This window comes from Ictidomys tridecemlineatus, chromosome 2 (assembly GCF_052094955.1).
Source record: "Ictidomys tridecemlineatus isolate mIctTri1 chromosome 2, mIctTri1.hap1, whole genome shotgun sequence".
NCBI classification, from domain to species: Eukaryota; Metazoa; Chordata; class Mammalia; order Rodentia; family Sciuridae; genus Ictidomys; species Ictidomys tridecemlineatus.
The window spans coordinates 25,104,481-25,122,661 of NC_135478.1; the positions used below are offsets into that span (position 1 = coordinate 25,104,481).

At 38.7% G+C, this 18,181-nt stretch overlaps 1 protein-coding gene across 14 annotated transcripts in view; it reads left to right on the forward strand.

Moving 5' to 3' along the window:
• Lrrfip2 (LRR binding FLII interacting protein 2) overlaps positions 1-17,305 on the forward strand; it is an 89,403-nt gene extending 72,098 nt beyond the window's left edge. For 5 of the 14 annotated variants that reach the window (XM_078038152.1, XM_078038153.1, XM_078038154.1 and 2 more), the window contains 9 exons: positions 429-521; positions 2,682-2,720; positions 6,237-6,335; positions 6,613-6,745; positions 8,768-8,817; positions 11,822-11,942; positions 14,679-14,758; positions 15,547-15,651; positions 16,347-17,305. In XM_078038152.1, the coding sequence (XP_077894278.1) occupies positions 429-521; positions 2,682-2,720; positions 6,237-6,335; positions 6,613-6,745; positions 8,768-8,817; positions 11,822-11,942; positions 14,679-14,758; positions 15,547-15,651; positions 16,347-16,457 (831 nt within the window). In that variant the 3' untranslated portion in view covers positions 16,458-17,305. The remainder of the gene's footprint in view (positions 1-428; positions 522-2,681; positions 2,721-6,236; positions 6,336-6,612; positions 6,746-8,767; positions 8,818-11,821; positions 11,943-14,678; positions 14,759-15,546; positions 15,652-16,346) is intronic. The other 9 variants (XM_021732111.3, XM_021732118.3, XM_021732125.3 and 6 more) reach the window with 3 other exon arrangements.
• Positions 17,306-18,181: the final 876 nt, after the last annotated feature.

Sequence of the window (18,181 nt, forward strand, 5' to 3'; positions counted from 1 at the left end):
AAAGCGGTTATCAAAGAAAGAGTACACATATGGAGCCACATGTACACAGAAATCTAGCTGGCTTGCTGCCACATAACTGTGGTTGGAACAGTTATTCCCAGTCCCCTTGCTTGCTTTTGCTTTTTTTTTTTTTTTTTGGCGATGCTGAGGATCAAACCCAGAGCCTGGTGCATACTAAACATGTACTCTGCCAGTGAACTGCACCCCTAGAAGCCCCACCCCAACTTTTGTAGGGGCAAGCCAGTGAGACTCCTGTTGCAATACCCTGGATGTCATCTTTCCTTTTAGCAAACCACTCTTGCCTTTTCTGTTTATCCCACACTTTTAAAAAGTTTATCAGCTTTATTTTTTATCTGTTTTCCTGCCTCTGATTCCTTCCCTTTTTTCTTCTGCTCTTTTATTACTTCTCTTCCCCTCTTCCTCTGCAGGAGAATCAGCGCATGCAGCAGAAACTAGACACCATGACAAAAGAAGTGTTTGACCTCCAGGAGACACTTCTTTGGAAAGATAAAAAAATTGGGGTATGAGATGAAGTTGGGCTTTGATTAGAAGCTCATTGATGAGGAATAGACCAATAGAATTTAACTTAGGGACTCCTAAAAATCTGGCCTTTCGATTGTTCTTGAGTAGTTATACAATGTGAAATATGATTAGCAGAAGACAGAGGGTCTTCCATGGGAAAACCTGATTTTGTGCCTAGAAAGATTTCATCTTTCCAGCCAACTTGGGGCTTGTGAAACCTATGAGTAGAACTTTTAAAAGAAGGTGTTCTTCTTGCTCCTAGGATCCATATCCAGAAGCAGCCACAAGCATTTAATTCAAAGTTTGTGGGTAGTTTGATATGTTTACAAGAATCTGAATAAGAAGCAGAAAGATAGGGAGGGGGATAGGGAAAAAGTTATGAGCCTCCTATAAATTCTCAGTGAATAAAATGGGAAGAGATTAAAATCAGTTCAATTATGGAAGTTGATAGGAATGTTAGACTAGGGTGAGTTGCCAAACTGTGACATCATCTCTAATTATAAATCCAGAACTCCCTAAAGCAGAGCCCAGATAAGGGAAAAATTCCTCATTGCTTTTTTGCTTAGTCTTGCAGGTAGATTCCAAGTACTCTGGAAACTGAAAATTGTCAGGTGTCCTTCAACTGACAATCCTGTCTTTTGGCATGAGCTTTCTGTTCTGCCTTGGGTCCGTGGGTCCTTCGTAGTTGCCAGAGGCTTACCTTTTTAGGGAAAGGAAACAAAAAACAAATGAGGAAAGTCTTGTTTTTTTTTTGTTTTGTTTTGTTTAAGATTAGATAGGGCAGTGAAATGTTGGCAGAGATCCACAAAAGCACTTGTGGATGTGACAGACATGCTCAGATATGAATGCTCTGCAACAGATCCTTCCTTTTTAGGGCCATTCTGATGCCAAGCTGGTGGTCAGGTGTACCCCATTCTTTTCACCATTCCAGGTACCTCATCTTTAGTTAATAAACACAGAGGAGTTCATAGATCAAGAATTTAAAGAACTAAACTACTTTTAGATAAATTTCTGATGCTTAAGTTACTGAGTTTCTGAAACTTCATCTAAACCTAGGAAAGCTTTCTGAGGGATGAATGAGCAACTCTATTAGGCATCTTGAAATTGTGGTTGTGAACTACTGATTTTATTTAAACTTTTACTTGGGAATTATAAAATGAGATATGAAAAATTTATGTTACAAATTAGGCAATTTGTAAAGCATAATTAAAAATCTAGTCATTGTCTACAGTGGGCTTCTTTTAGGACTTTACATAATTTCCTTTAGCACAAATCTACAGATCCAGGGTTTCTAATTTGTATAGTTGTCTCAGTTTTTGAAACTGAGTATTGTGGACCAGACTTAGAAACTCTTAAAACATTTAGTTCAATAAAATGTTCTTTGCTACCAAACGGGCATGCTGATGGTTAAGTTATAAACTTGGCTTTTTAATTGTCTGGACATTTTTTGAATGAATAACTGTGGCTTATTCTGTGGCTGTACAATTATGCATTCCTTTGACTTCTTAAAATTAAACATTTTTAATTTTGAGAACATTTTAGAGTCACATGCAACTATAAGAAATAATACAGAAAGATCCTGTATGCCTTTTATTCTGTTTTCCCAAATGTTCCCACATTGCAAAACTAGTATAATAAATATCACAACCAGGATACTGTATATAATAAGTTGAGATACAGAAGTTTTCCATTCCCAAAAGGGATCTCTCTTCCCTGTCCCGACTCTGGTACCCAGGAACATTCTACCACTGAGCAATATCCCCAGCCCTTTTTAGTTTTTATCTTGAGACAATGGTCTTGCTAAATTGCTAAGGCTGGCCTTGAATTTGTAATCCTCCAGCCTCAGCATTCTAAGTCCTTGGGATTACAGGCATGCACTATTGTGCCTAGCAGATCACTCCTCCTTTTTGGCCACATCTACTACCCCTGTCCCTCCCACCCCAAGCTCTGTTTTCTATTTCTATACTGCTGCCATTTAAGAATGTTTTATGAAAAATTGTTCTAAAATACAAACAACATACAATTTACCATCTTAACCATTTCTTAAGGGTATAGTTCAGTGGCATTTAAGTATATTCACAGTGTTGTGCTACTGTCACCGCCATCCACCACCAGAATTTTTCATCTTCCCCAGCTAATACTTTGTTCCCATCAAACAGCTGCCATCCCTGCCAGCCATCTTTTTACTCTATCTGAAGGTACTGTACTGTATAAATACAATCGTATAGTATTTGTTCTTTTATAAGTGGCTTATTTCATTAAGCATAATCTCTACAATAATCAGTATTGTAGCATATGTCAGAATGAATGTCCTTAATTTTTAAAGTTGACTAATATTCCATTGTATGTGTATACCACATTTATCCATTGATGTACACTTGGGTTGCTTTTCCCTTTTGGAAGTTGTGAATAATTCTCCTGTGAACATGGTATACAGTTATCTCTTTGAGATCATGCTTTCAATTGTCTTGAAATACTCAGCAGTGGAATTGCTGACTCATATAGTAATTCTATGTAAATTTTTGAGGAACAGTCATTCCATTTTCCATAGTGACTATGTCCTCTTACATTCCCATTAGTAGTGCACAAACATTCCAATTCCTCCACAGTTTCTCCAATACGTGTTATTTTCTTACTGTAGGTAGCCATTATTATCTTATTATTATTAGCCGTTCTAATAGATTCAAGGTAATCCTCTTTTAACTTTGAAGACACATTTCAGTTATGGTCAGTGACTACTTAATACATCATTTGTCTCCAGCATCATTTCCAAGATTAGATTTTGTGACTTCCCGGTTGAAATATGTCTGTGATTCCCAGGTTAGAGTTCAGTTTTTCTAGTTGTTCCTTCAATGAGCTCAATGGTCTTGCCTCTAGTTCCACTGCAGTTCTCCCCAAATGCCCATGTGTAGAGTAAGTGTATACAAAGGCCCTGTGTGCTTGGCTAACCCATCATACATTTGTTTCCATTCTGAGTAAGATATTTGTGGCCCAGAACAATTATATGGTGATTTAACCTGTTGCCTCAAAGTTCAGCCATATATATTGCATATATCTCTGTTTGGCCTTTTGAGGTTAGGTTAGGGATAAAGAATTATTTAGATCTCCACAAACATGTACTTTTTCTCTAAAAAAAAAAAATCAACTGTAGGAACTATTATTACATGCAAACACAAGGGTAGTTGTTATATATGGTCAGGTAATGCCACAGGATTGCAAATCCAGCATGAATACGTTTTATCCAATTATAAGGTATTTTGGTAGTTTTCAAACTTTGTGGTGAAATGGACAGATATACAGGATATATTTTATTTTCCCATCTACAATTGTGGGAGGATGAAATTAAAAAGTCTAAAAGTAAAAATTAAAACCCAGCAGTACAAATGTGGAAAGAGGAGAAAATGTCATGTACTAGCATTTGCTAGAATTCTTGGTTTCAAATTGGTCTGTTCCTAAGCGGTCTTTTATATTCAGTGGTATTGTTTCTATAGAGCATGTTGTGACAGTGATCATTTACTCAGTTACATGTGGTGATGCATGGCATAATTATGCATGCAGATACCAATAACTAAAAGTACCTAACCCAGTAGAAATTAAAGTGTGGCTATCCGCTGATGGGAAGATATCACTGTGCTTTGTTCTCCTGATGTTCCATTTGTTAATAATCTAATAGAGTGTTAATGCTATCCCCAAGTGTTGGAGTAAAGACCATATGGTACTAGAAACTCAAACTAATTTACAGGTAGATCATATAATACAAATATAAACTATAAAAGGAAGTTAGCCCAACTGTGGTTAGCGCATAATCCTGCTGTAATCCCAGCAGCTCTGGAGGCTGAGGCAGGAGGATCAAGTTCAAAGCCAGTCTCAGTAAGAGTGAGGCGCTAAGCAACTCAGTGAAAACCTGTCTCTAAATAAAATACAAAATAGGGCTGGGGATGTAACTCAGTGGTTGAGTGCCCCTGAGTTCAATCCCCAGTTATTCTCACTGGCCCCTGCCAAAAAAAAAAAAAACAAGAGGAAGTTAAGATATTGACATTGCAATTGGATAAGAGCAGACTTGCCCTGTGACCTACTTTTCTAGCATCATTTGGGATGATAATCAAGTAACATAATGCAACCTCTATAGAACTGTGATATAAAAAATAAACTGTGTATGCAGAGTCTTTGGAACCAAAAAGAATTAGATTCATTTTCTGGTCTTGCCACTTACTGTGACGTTGGGGGAAAACCAACCAACCAACCAATCAACAAAAGGAAGACCCACCACCACCACACCCACATACAAAAAAACACTTCTCTGAGCCTCAATTTTCTGATCTATAAAATGAGGATAAGACAAGTAGTACATTTGCACTGTACATAAAGGAGATATTTCATATATAAAATTACATATAAGGGAGAAATTATGGGCACATAAAATAGCTCCTGCCATATAATTTGTGTTCCACAAATGGTCATTGCTATGATTCCTTTTTAGTCCCAATTTGGCTGCAGAATAGAATTACAATGATTTTTAAAAATTGCTCGATTGTATAGTAACTAAGCAGTTGGCCCACTTTGAAACCTAGTCAACTGAGAGATAAGTTTACCTGTTGTAATTTAACTTCTTGGGTTTATGGGAATGCTGGCAGAAAACATTAAATACAAGAATAAGTATGTAGAGAGACTTTTTGAAGTAGCCCAGCTGTGAGGTCCCTGCATAGATTACTTAAGGTAGTAATGTTTTAAAGTCTGGGTTACTACATAGTAGATTTGATTTTTTTTTCTGCTTTTGCATTGTCCTCCTTCCCTTTGATAGTCCTGAGATTCAGGGAGTTCCCAGTGGAAACACCAGTCTGCTTTCTCTGAACCTCTCCTGTGGCCTTGGCTACTGCAGGTAGTGCTCTTTGCTGAGTACCCCTTTAAACCTCTACCCTTGGGGTGAGCACTGTTGCTATCTCTACTGTTTATCAGATGAGGAAATTGAGGCATAGGTAAATTAAATATATTCCAGGACTTAAAAGCTTTATCCTGGAACCCATAATCTGCCAGCCTCCATAGGTGGGCTATGTTTATTTTGTCAATGTCTTATTTTTGCTTTTCACATTTTGAAAGTACATCAGAAAACCAAATGAGTCTTAATTGTATTTTATTAAATTAACAGAAACCCTGGAAAATCCCTTTGGAGACTTGCTATTTTGGACTAAGTGGTATTTGAGTATTTTGCCACATTATTTGGAGAACAATCATACAGCCAATATTTAATTAAAATAACTTACGTATACTGGTTATTTTTCTTCCAAAACCAACTTTTTATTTTAAAGAGATCAGATATATTCTTGAATAAGTTGTTTTAGTTAAACATGAAATACTTCTTGTTGTTGGTGACCAAATGAAAATGTACTAAGGAGGTCAGTGAGGAAAGTTTTAACTCTTGCTGCTGTCTTCATCTTCCTTTTCCTATTTTCTTCTTTGACTGGAAAAGAAAGATTTTTTCCTGCTTGATGTGATAAGCATGTTTTGCTAAATTTATGCATGAGAACCAGTTTCTACTAAAGCTCTCTTCTGCAGATGTATACTCATATAACCATTTCCTCCCCTGACTGCTTGTTTCCCAGCTTTTAATGGCCTCCTTGCTTTTTATGCCTTTATCTTTGCTTATTTGAATTAGTTACCTTTCACTTGCTCTTTTTCTGTGCCATTTTTTCCCTTGCTACCCTTCCTAAAACCAGGCCCTAGAGAAACAGAAAGAATACATTGCCTGCCTTAGGAATGAGCGAGATACGCTCAGAGAGGAGCTGGCTGACCTGCAGGAGACAGTGACAGGAGAGGTATGTGAGCATGAGCTAGAGCTCAGTTTCCCCACTGCTTTACTCTTTCTCTTATCCTGTCATCTTTCCTATCCTGAATACAAACCACAATTTTGATCTGGTTTGATTAAGTCATTTTCTTCACAGAGGTGTCTATATATTCCATGTAATTGATTCTAACTAGGTTTCCCCCGTGGCAAACATACATTGTTGCAGAGTTACCTCACAGAGCTTCTGCTTCCATATGAGCCATCTTTTGTGATGGTGGGTTGTGTTTTTTTTTTTTCCTTTTCCACAGAAACATGGTTTAGTTATAATTCCTGATGACACTCCCAATGGTGATGTCAATCATGAACCAGTGGTTGGTGCCATTACTGTTGTGTCTCAGAAAGCTGCTCAGGTCCTGGAGTCAGCAGGAGAAGGGCCACTAGGTAAGACTGGTTGCTATTTTATCTTGGATCAATGTTGTTGGACTTCTAGTTTGTTCATAATCCAGCTTGGAAAACAAAAACAGGATAAGGGCCATCTGAAACTCATCTAGCTCCCTAACAGGAAGATCTGGATGTATTATCTTTAGACATCTTTTGACATTGGGTAACCAGCATCTGAGTCATTGTGAGGCAGTTAAGTGTAGCTACAAGGTCCCTGAATGGAAGCATATGGGTCTGCACCCAGTGCTTTTCACGAAAAAAGTCAAGCATGCCTATCCCAGGGAGGCTGTGGGTTGGCAGCAACTTTCCAAGTGTATTTTTAGTTTTTTCTTCCTGGAACATCTGGTTTTGTGTTTCACTACTTAGTTCAGGGATAGCTCTTTGCCATCACATTTCTTAAGGCAAGAAATAGATGATCAGGAACAATGGGTATCAGAGGCCTGAGATTTCTAGAGCAGGGCTTCTAAGCCTCTTAAAATCTGGACCTCTTAAATGTCATTCTGAGAACCTAGTGGCACCTCTCCCAAGGAAACCACCAGGGGGCCCATCCGTTGTCCCTAACAGTCCTACTAAAGGAAGAAGAATAACACAGATAGTTACTGTATTATCAGCTCACTTTTACCTATTAAGAAACAATCCTTTTACATTTTTCACTTGTTTTTATATATGCCAAGGTTTCCTAAAGGAGCAGGAGGTGCTGGAAAAGTGGCACAAGCTGATAGTATTTTAAAAGTTAGTAAGCAGGTTCTTCAATATGCAGAATTTCTGAAATGTAGTTATAGGGCACTTTGATAAAGTAGAAGATGCTGGGTGGGTTAGAGGGAAGATCTAGAGAATGGAATAAGTAGAGTCTAGGGTAGCTCAGAGTATTTCTTCTGCCTGTTTGGAAAGTGCTGAAGAAAACAGAACTTATATTTGGCTGTGACCCTTATTAATTGTGGGATGTGCTTCTTTAACTGAACTATTGTAGTCTCCTCAGACCCAGGGGCCTATGTTACTTAGCTTTTCATCAGTGTGAACAAAATAACCTGAAAATAACAATTTGGAAGAGGAAAGACTTATTTTGGCTATGGTTTCAGAAATTTCAGCCTGTGGTCTGCTAGTTCTGTTGTGCTATGGTGAGACAGAACATCATAGTGGAAGGGGTATGGTGGAGGAAAGCTTCTCAGCTCCTCTCAGTCAGGAAGTAGAAAGGAAAGAAGAGTAAGCAAGGAGGCAGGCATGCCCCTGGTGACTTAGTTTCTTCATCTATGCCCCACCTACTTACAGTTCCCACCCAGTAGTTCATTCATATTATTACTCCACCAAACGAATTAGTCCACTGATGAAGTTACAGCTCTCATGATCCAATATTTTTTCCTTGGAATCTTGCTACATTGAGGATTGTGTTTCTAACACAGAAGCTTTTCAGGGCACACTTCATATCCAAACTATAACAGGGCTTATATTGGTGCCTGCTTAGGAAGAAACAACATACTCCACAGGCTGGGAGCAAGCCCTAATGACCCTGCTTCCCAGCACCAGATTTGCCCATGGCTGCCCCCATCTTAAGAGTTTTCCAACTCTCACTCACTAAATTTTGTGGGAATTTGCTCCTTTTAGCATTATGGTCCTCTGTTTTCTTGGCTTTAGCTTACCCTTGCCCAGACCCTGTCTTTCACAACTTTTGAGCTCTCCTGCTAAAAGTAGAAGCCTGTGGGACTCCCATTGGCATTTGAGTTTTTCTGTCTAGTGGTGAAAGTTTGTAAATTTTAGAAACAAGGAAGTGGTCTCCTTTGTGCTTCGATTTGTCCTTAACTGGAAAAATCACTGTTTTAGGAGCAAATGTTGTATTTGGTGCCCTGATAAACATCAATGTGTGGAAATACATTTGGGATAATTAAGTAATAGTATGAAAGTTTCTATTTCTTTTCATACTTGGAGCTGTAGGTAATGTAACTTATCAGATGTTTGCTATTTGAGAAATTGTTTATATACTACTTCATTACAAATTTAGTTTATAGCCTTTTTCATTTGTTTCAGATGTAAGGCTACAGAAACTTGCAGGAGAAAAGGAAGAGCTACTATCACAGGTAAAGACTTTCTTCTTTTTAGAAGATATTGTTAATTTACCTAAGTTACATGGCAGACTATTAATAAACTATTCATTGGAAATTGGAAATGTGCTTATTTTAAACCTCAATACTTAAGTGAAATTTAAAAGATAGTGCATATTTTGTGTCTTTGTTGTTTCTTACTCTTAAAAAACTATAGGACACAATCTCCAGTGAGTCATTGAGTTCCGCAAAGTGAGTGGAGACAGTAGTCCTTTGCCTGACTCCTCTATCAGCCCTGACCATTTCTATTTAGTTTACAGCTGACTCTTTTGGTTTGTAACCTGCTTATGTTGCTTCTTGATTGTTCTGTTTTAGGCATTCTCTGTTGACATTCCTCTGTGGAAGATGAGAACTTAGCTGTCTTTCGTCCTTTGTCCCTCTCTTGGACGTGCATACTTCCCCATCCTCATATCCTATTAATGAAGGAACAGTGTAATTCTAGTCTGTTTATGTCATCAGGACTTCTGAGCATTACTCACAAGGAAGCCATGTGACATTCTAGGCTTGACTTTCATCTCTTTCACAACCATTTGTTAATACTGTGGTTTTTCTTTTCGTTTCATTTTCCTGGTTTTCTTTGTGTTTATCATTAATTTAGCCACAGAGTTTTAAGCAGTAGTTTAAACCCATTCTTGTTGTTTTCACATGCATCAGATATTCTCTTGTTTTATCTTCAGAAGTCTTGGCTCTGACTTGACCCATTCTAAACTAGTGGCTTTCTCCTTCCACATGCAGATGTGATCATGCTGTCTTGGCACGTGGGACTTTTCTCTGCCTATGATTTGGGCTCAGTTCCCTTTTCCTAGTCTGATGCCTTCTTCCTTTATTTATTCTTTTATTTTGGTGTATCTTCCATAACTTCCTGAGGAAAGGGTATGTGGGCTGTTAACTTTTCATGATGTTCTGGGCCTAAAGTGTCTTTTATTTTTACTCTCTTGCTTGATTATCAGTATCTAATTCTTCTGGTCTGCAGCATTTCCCTTTGGATTTTAAACAAACTTCTCTGTCTTCCAGTGTGGTTAAGAGTGTTGGAGGACATTTTGATTTTTAAATCTTTTTTAGGTGACATATTTTTACCCTGCTTCTGAAAGCTCATGTCCTATTCTCTTTCTCATTAGTGTTTTAAAATTTCAGTGATGTGTTTTGAAGTTTTATTGCATGACACTGGACCCTGTCAATTCTAGGAACTTCTATTTTTAGTTCTGGGAAAATTTCTTAAATTACTTTGTTGACTTTTCCCTTACTCCTCCTACTCAATCATTCATCAAGTGTTGAGAGAGATGCCACTATTTAACAGTCACTATTCTACACACTTGGGATATTTAAGTGAATAAATCAGTTCAGAAACTGATCTGTCCCAATCTTACATTGTAGAGAGAAGAGATCAGAGATAATAGTGAATGTAATTAAGTAAATTATATGCTATGTTAAAAGTTTATGTGAATGCATTTATTATAAGTGTTTCACTAGCTACAGTCAGCTCCATGGGTAGAGGTCATGACTGAGTAGAGTTATATTTTACTAGGCAAGTATAATGGGGCAAGGGAGGTGAGGGAGTATAGAAGAGAATGATGAGTCTACTGGACCTAGAAATTAATCTGGATAAGGAGGATTGAGAGGATATCCAAGAAAACATCAAGGCACTGTGAAAATACCATAGAATCAGTGGACTAGAAGTATAGTGGAGTTGAAGTATGTTAGGGTCTATAGATAATGAGTTGGAAAGATTAGGAATCGTGGTGAGGGGGAGGATGCATGGAGCTGAATTGTATAGGAACTGTTCTCTAATGTTGAGATCTAATCTATGACTATAGCATGAGTGGCTGGGGACAAGAAAGGGTGGATAGCAAGATCCTTGGAGAGGAAGTATTCCAGAAACTGAGAGATGAGCCCAAGAGCCTCTCTGTAGGTGTTTCTTGAAATTACTGAGAATGAAGATGGGTGGTCTTGAGGAACTAAAATGCTGATGGAGTGGGATGATGGAGGTGAGGAGAGGGAGGTAGTGTGTGTAATTTGAAGAGATGAAATTAAGAACTGTGCCTTTAAAGGAGGATGGGGTGTAGAATAATTCAGTACCAGCAAGGAAAACAAGAGGACACCTATTAATTTCCGGGTTCAGTGGTAGGAGGCTGTGGAAGAAAAACAAAAACAAAACACCCAGTACTTGGTGGGACTGCAAAAGAATGTAGATGAGCACTGAGGTAAAGGAAGAGCTCAGAGAAGATGCTGAAGGAGGCAGGGGCTTGCTACTGATGGACTGACACTTCCAAAGGGCACAGTAGAAGAGTTCCAGGCACTGGGAATGGTTAGGAGATGAAGGTTATGGGCTGTATAGTCTTGTGGGGAAAGAGTGCAGAAGAGGAAGGACGACCCTTTTCGAAATGGATGTAATGATTTCCTCAAGGCAGAGAATACTGGCAACCCCATGAATGTTCAGAAGTCAGAGGTGTCTGGGAAGCATGGGTTTAGTCCAGTGCAGAGCTCACCCTTTCCCCATGAGGTTCGTGGCAAACTTCCTCTTGACTACTGTGGATAGAGTTGAGGACAGTTGGGAAGCCACTTGGACGTTTCCAATCATTTTTGTATATAGAAAGCTTTCTAAATATTTCACTTATCTCTAAATTAAACATTAATGGTGATAAGAATAAATTGTAACTGCTTGTGAAACTTTCCATTTTTAATAAAAGTAAAATACCCAAAGATGTACTGTTCTGTAAATATACACAAATAATAAAATATGGCTGTTTTTATTGGGACACCTGGTCCTAGGGCTCACTTCTTTTTATATTTGTTTAGAGCTTACCTCTAGTACCTAGAATCGTGTGTCCCTTAGTTGGCACTCAAGAAAATCATCTGAATGGAATGATTTGTATGGCCAATATGATGAGAATCTGCTTTGTTTTGTGATGTGGCCACCGGGTCAAGCATCTGCTTCATTTGAGAGAGTGGATTTTGACAGTGACATTTATTTCCATTTCAGATTAGAAAACTGAAACTGCAGTTAGAAGAAGAACGGCAGAAGTGCTCCAGGAATGATGGCACAGCGGGTGACCTGGCAGGACTTCAGAATGGCTCAGACTTGCAGTTTATCGAAATGCAGAGTAGGTACTAGGGGACAGGCCAGTCTCCATTTGTATACAGGTGTGTCCCCAGAGTGGGATTGTGAGCAGGTTGTTGGGTTCTCATACTCACTTGTTTTGGTCATTGGTTAGTCTAGACAGCAGTCAGTAAAGCAGCTGAGGAGGCTGCATTGGTCTGTGGCCTTTAGGTATATGAGAGGACACCATCTTGCTCTCCTGCTGTTTCTGGGCAAAGGAGTTTATTGGAGCTTTTTGCAAGTTGTGAAATGCCTTTGACAACCTGATACTGTCCTTTGTCACACCCAGGTGTAACTTTAAGCTCCCATGCAGCACCCTTCCCCCATTAAAGTTTTGTAGAATTTATCTTGGATAATTGGAGATTTGGGACTAATACTAATGTTAAGTAGTTTTAAATTTTTTTCTAGAAGTACTTTTTTATTAATTTATTTTAATTAGGTATGTATGACATCAGAATGCATTTTGAGTCATTGTACACAATTGCAGCACAGTTTTTCATTTTCTGGAAGAATATTTTAACCCAAATTAGTCTCTAGATGGAATTTTAAAAAGATCACAAGTCTAATGTACTGTTTATCCAGATTATTCCAGTATTTAGCCCTTTCTACTTTTGACCCCATATTATTTTTACACACTTATAGCATTCATATTAAATCCCTAGCTCAGGGATTTCAGCAGCCATTGGTATATAGTTGGTTTTGTTGGTGGTGGCATAATTTATAGACAGGGAAAGACTGATTTTTCCAATTTGAATAGCTTTCCTGATAACTGATTTTAAAATCTTGGCAATTAGGTAAATAATCTGAATTTGGTCAAATAGATAAGACTTTTTGAATTAAGGTTTATTAGTACCAACTTTTGAAGTATTACTTCTTCTTTTGGAGTCAGCTAAAATGCTAATAATGTTTCCTGGTGAATGTTTTGTTACAGAATATCATTTCACTGTGGAGGGTTGATGAAAACAGGGACAGGATTAGAGGGGGCTGGCTAGTTAGGAAGATATGATGGTGAGCCTGAATCAGTACAGGGACTTCTTTTTTTTTTTTTTTTTTTTTAAAAAAGAGAGTGAGAGAGGAGAGGAGAGAGAGAGAGAAAGAGAGAGAGAGAGAGAAATTTTTTAATATTTATTTTTTTAGTTCTCGGCAGACACAATATCTTTGTTGGTATGTGGTGCTGAGGATCGAACCCGGGTCGCATGCATGCCAGGCGAGCGCGCTACCACTTGAGCCACAACCCCAGCCCCAGTACAGGGACTTCTGACAGGAGAAATTCAGAAGGAATTGAAGAGAAATGGGCTGGCATTTATGTGTGGCTACTTTCTAGAGCCAAGTGGGTGTTGTAGAGCTGGATTTTGCAGAAGGAAAAAGTCTCCAGGGATGGGGGCGCAGGGCGGGGGTGGGAGGCGGAATAAAACAAAGTGAGCTGAGCAGGACTGTGGGAATGCCAGGCCCAGCTGGTGAAGACAAAAGCAAGCAGCTCCCTTGGACCAGAAGGCCAGGAAAGGGGCCCAGGCAACTCTTGGCTTTGAAAAGCACCTTGGCAGACATGGTGCTTTGGAATGAAATGACACATGAAATGACTGAGACAAGGGACTTATACTTTTGTAAATAGGAAGGAATGGGTGGGTTGAAAAGTGAGAGGGAAGCAGCATATTTTGATAATCAATAGATTGCTAGGGATAAGAATTGAAAAACAAGACCCTAAAATTGAAAAACAAGACCCTTCTGTTACAGAGCTTGTGAATGGAATAGCTCTCTTCACTTCCAGGGTGGCTTTATAACCCCGTGAAAGGTGATAGCAGCTATACTATTCCAAACATCTCTTTCATTGAAGATAATTAAGTAGTTATAATCTTGACCATGTGGAAATATAGAAAAGTTCTTAGGTTATTTGAGTATTTCTTTTTGTTTAAAAGTTAGATTTACTTTATCTTCTTCAAGCTAAGATGATTCTATAATCATTGTATAGGGAAATTTTTGTTAAATTTGGGTTCCTGGAGGGAATTTTTATTCCGTGCCCCATTCATTTCTCAGTTTCTCATTTTAAGTGATTTATTTCTTAGGTCAGATGCACATCTAATGATTCATAGCTCTTTGCAAACATTATCACAGTTTATTAAAAAGCATTTCTTCTAGCAAATACTGAAGCATCCAAGGCTAAGACAGAGCCCCTTACCTTACACACACACACATATACAAACATATACTTACTCTCTCTCTCTCTCTCTCTCTCTCACACACACACACACACACATACACAATTTGAAAACATGATCAGTGTCATAAAAAAACAAATTTTAATGCCATAAGGGAAGGAGAAGATACAGTTAACTAAAGAGAGTCATGCAGGAGATGAAAGGGCACTTGAGGTTTGGGGGAGCAGAAGCAAAACCTGGAAGGTGGGAGGTACAGGGTTAGGTTTGGGGAACCAGAAGGCCCAGTTCTGTGAGCATGGAGGCTCTGTGGGATACAGGGCTACAGATGAAGTTGCTTCCTTGGCAGGGTTTCTTTCTCCAGGTTTTGCTCACAAAGATCAAGGGGTGAAGAAAGACTTTTCTCTGAATTTCTAGTTCAAGGGAATGCTGTTGCAACATAAGTGCTGGAGATTCAGCAGCCCATCACCTGGCTGCTGGAGATGTGGCAATTGCTGTGTTTTGTGTTTCATAGTCTCGGAGGGCACATTTTTCTGCATCTGCATATCCGAAAGATGAAGATTATTCATCATTATATTCTGTTCTAGGAGATGCCAATAGACAAATTAGTGAATACAAATTTAAGCTTTCAAAAGCAGAACAGGATATAACCACCTTGGAGCAAAGTGTAAGTACTTCTTCTGTATGGTACTTTGTGATTTAAATTTTTTTAAAAACATCTCCACTTCCTGCATCTAAGTGGCTAACCCTATGAGTGCAAGAGTTACTGTGAGGTTTTTTATTTGTTTGTTTGTTTTTTTGATGGTGGTACTGAGAATTCAGTCCAGCAGTGTTCTACCATTAAGCTGTATTTTCAACCCTTTTTATTTTTAAGTTTGAGACAGGGTTTTGCTAAGTTGCCAAGGCTGGTCTAGAACTTGTAATCCTCCTGCCTCAGCCTCCCAAGTTGCTGGGATTATAGGCATGCATCAACATACCCACCTTATTTGGGTCTCCAAAAAAGCTCTTTAAAATAGAGAAGCCAGCAGAGAGCACCTGGCAGGGCGCTTTAGCCTTCTGTTTTCTCTAAAAACATAAAAAAATATACCTAATAATTGTTTTTTTTGTAGATATTTCAGAAGAATTCAAGATCATAACATCTAACAAAATCCCTTAGTGTACATTTAAAAAAGTCTAGAAACTTCTCCAGTGAGTCTCCTCTTACAATGCTACTGTGGCACTTAAACAATATTTTATCATAAAATTGGGAAATTGGCCCAATGACTCTATATCTGTAATCCTCTTGGAGATTCTTCTTGGTTTATAAATAGTAGCTGGGTCTGAGAAGACCTATGACTCATCCTAGGGGGACTCATTAGTGTTAGATTATTTAGAAATCATAATGATGTTATATTTCCATTGTGGCTACCAAATAGTGGTAGTGAATACTAGATGCCTGTATTCTCATATTCACAGATTAACCGGCTTGAGGGGCAGGTGCTGAGATACAAAACTGCTGCTGAGAATGCTGAGAAAGTTGAAGATGAACTGAAGGCAGAAAAGAGGAAGCTACAACGAGAGGTACTTGTTTTAATACACCTCTTGGAGAATACATTCCTAAAAAGAAAAAATCCTTTGGAAATAAACTCTTTACTGCCCAAGAAACTTGACACTGGGTCAAATCTTAAGGAAACAGCAGTTGAATGTCACTTACTCTTGTTACCTGCATGTTGACTGCCACTTACTTTTTTGTCTTGGTCAGTTAGACTTAATATTAATAAGTTAAAAAGGTGATTTTCATTTTTGTTTCAGATTAGATCTATTTCTGCATATTCTCTATGTCCTTTCTGTGATTTTTTGTAGGGGAAGGTACCAGGGATTGAACTCAGGGGCACTCAACCACTGAGCCACATCCCCAGTAATATTTTGTATTTTATTTAAAGACAGGATCTCACTGAGTTGCTGAGTGCCTCACTTTTGCTGAGGCTAGCTTTTTTGAACTTGTGATCCTCCTGCCTCAGCCTCCTGAGCAGCTGGGATTACAAGCATTTGCCACCACACCCAGCCCTTTCTGTGATTTAAACAAATAATACATATAATCATTGTTTAACACCTATAGGTGACATAAAAAAAAATAGGCTGTTTTGGGATCATGTGTGAGGCCATCACAACTTGCAATGCTTCTGTTTCCCAGAAAATTGAAAATACAGTAGCACTGAGTTTTGTTTCTGAGTTTTGGGCCACATGAAGTCACTGTGCTCTCTCCCTGTCTCCAGTTACGAACAGCACTGGACAAGATTGAGGAGATGGAAATGACCAACAGTCACCTGGCCAAGCGGCTAGAGAAGATGAAGGCCAACAGGACAGCACTTCTGGCCCAGCAATAGGGCAGCTGCCCTTTGACCTGGGTGCTGCTCTGTGGGGCCCTGCCCAGAGGGACTGACTCTTTTTTGTACATTGACACAAACCCTTTCAGTACTGTTTTGAGTTTTTGTCATTAAAAACATCCACCTTTGTATTTTATAATTTATGAGAATGAAGCAGGTTTGAATCTTCATGAACGAACACTTTGGATTTTGTGTGTAGTTTGATTCTAGACTAAGAACTGGTCTGTGCTATTCATGTTTTGTTTCCATAATTTTAGAATCATGTTTACTCAACATTTTCCCCCAGCTCCCTCAGTGACTGGGCACTTGGAGGCCTTGGCACGAGGTCTGGAGGACAGCAGTTCTATTGCGCTGAGATACTTGCTGGAGACCTCAGAAAACACAAGTGCCTTCTCCACAGAGCAATTCAGACTTCACTGGTATCCCGTGGTCAAAAGACATCTACCCGTCATATGAGATAGTGTTTATATTTTAGTGAAGAAATAAGTTCAAGCATCGGAAATCAATGTGTTTCACTCAAATTTATATGTTTGGAGGAAAACCCCCCTTTTTTTTTTTGTAAAATATTTAAATTTATATAAGAAAATGTTAGAAAAAGATATGGGGAATGTATATAAAACTTGCTTTATTGCAGGGGGTAGTGGAAGTCCAAGGCCTATTCTCTTAGAGTAAGAGCAGGGTCCTTATTCTTCCATATCAACTATGCTGTACCTTCTAAAGTATTTTCATCAGCTGCTTATTTGTGGAATGAACCTCAGACAAGCCCAAACGTGGAGGGAAGGGCAGGGCAGGCAGGTGGGAAATCTGCCTGTGAATTCTATTAAAAATACCCTTCTTGCCGACCTCAAGTGGCTGTTGACACATTCATTTTATTATAGGAGACTGTGAAACAAATCACGGCAGCCACATCTCTCCCTAGCTTCCTCCTCTTTTCTCTCCTCAAGGAAAAATTATCTGGAATGTAGAACTTTTTCTTCTACAATCTTTAATTTCATCTTTAAAGGCATCCAGTTCAATGTGTTTTTTTCTGTTTTTTTAAATAACCGAGTGTAGATACTTTTTAGGATTTGTGATTTTCTTTCACTATTGGAATCAAGGTGGTGTTTATGGACATGATTACTGTAGCTTCAAAGTTTACACAAAAAAGATGTTGGGGGAAAATCTAATGAATCAAGGCCCCTTAAGATAATAAAACTAGATTTAAAACTAGATAATAAACTCAAAAGTGAATAAAATCTTTAATAATTGTTCCCTTCTTTAGAGTAATTAGCCCTTCATTTTTTTTAAAGAAAGAGTGAGAGAGGAGAGAGAGAGAGAATTTTTAATATTTTAATATTTATTTTTTAGTTCTCGGCGGACACAACATCTTTGTTGGTATGTGGTGCTGAGGATTGACCCCGGGCCGCATGCATGCCAGGCGAGCGTGCTACTGCTTGAGCCACATCCCCAACCCCAGCCCTTCATTTTTAATATATGGAAACCAATCTCCTAGATTGAGACAATTTCCTATAAATCATCTTTCTATGGTTTTGAGGTTGGACACGGGCAGGAGGATGTTCTAAAATGCAGTTTAGCTCTGAAGGCCTGGGAAGCCCCTTTCTTCTCTACCAGAGATCACTCAGCTGGCACTCTTCTGGGCTCATGAAACCTCACTTCTGAAATGCCCCAATCCAATGTTCGGAGTTTTAGTTGTCAGAAACTGATCTTGCCCCTTTTATGACACA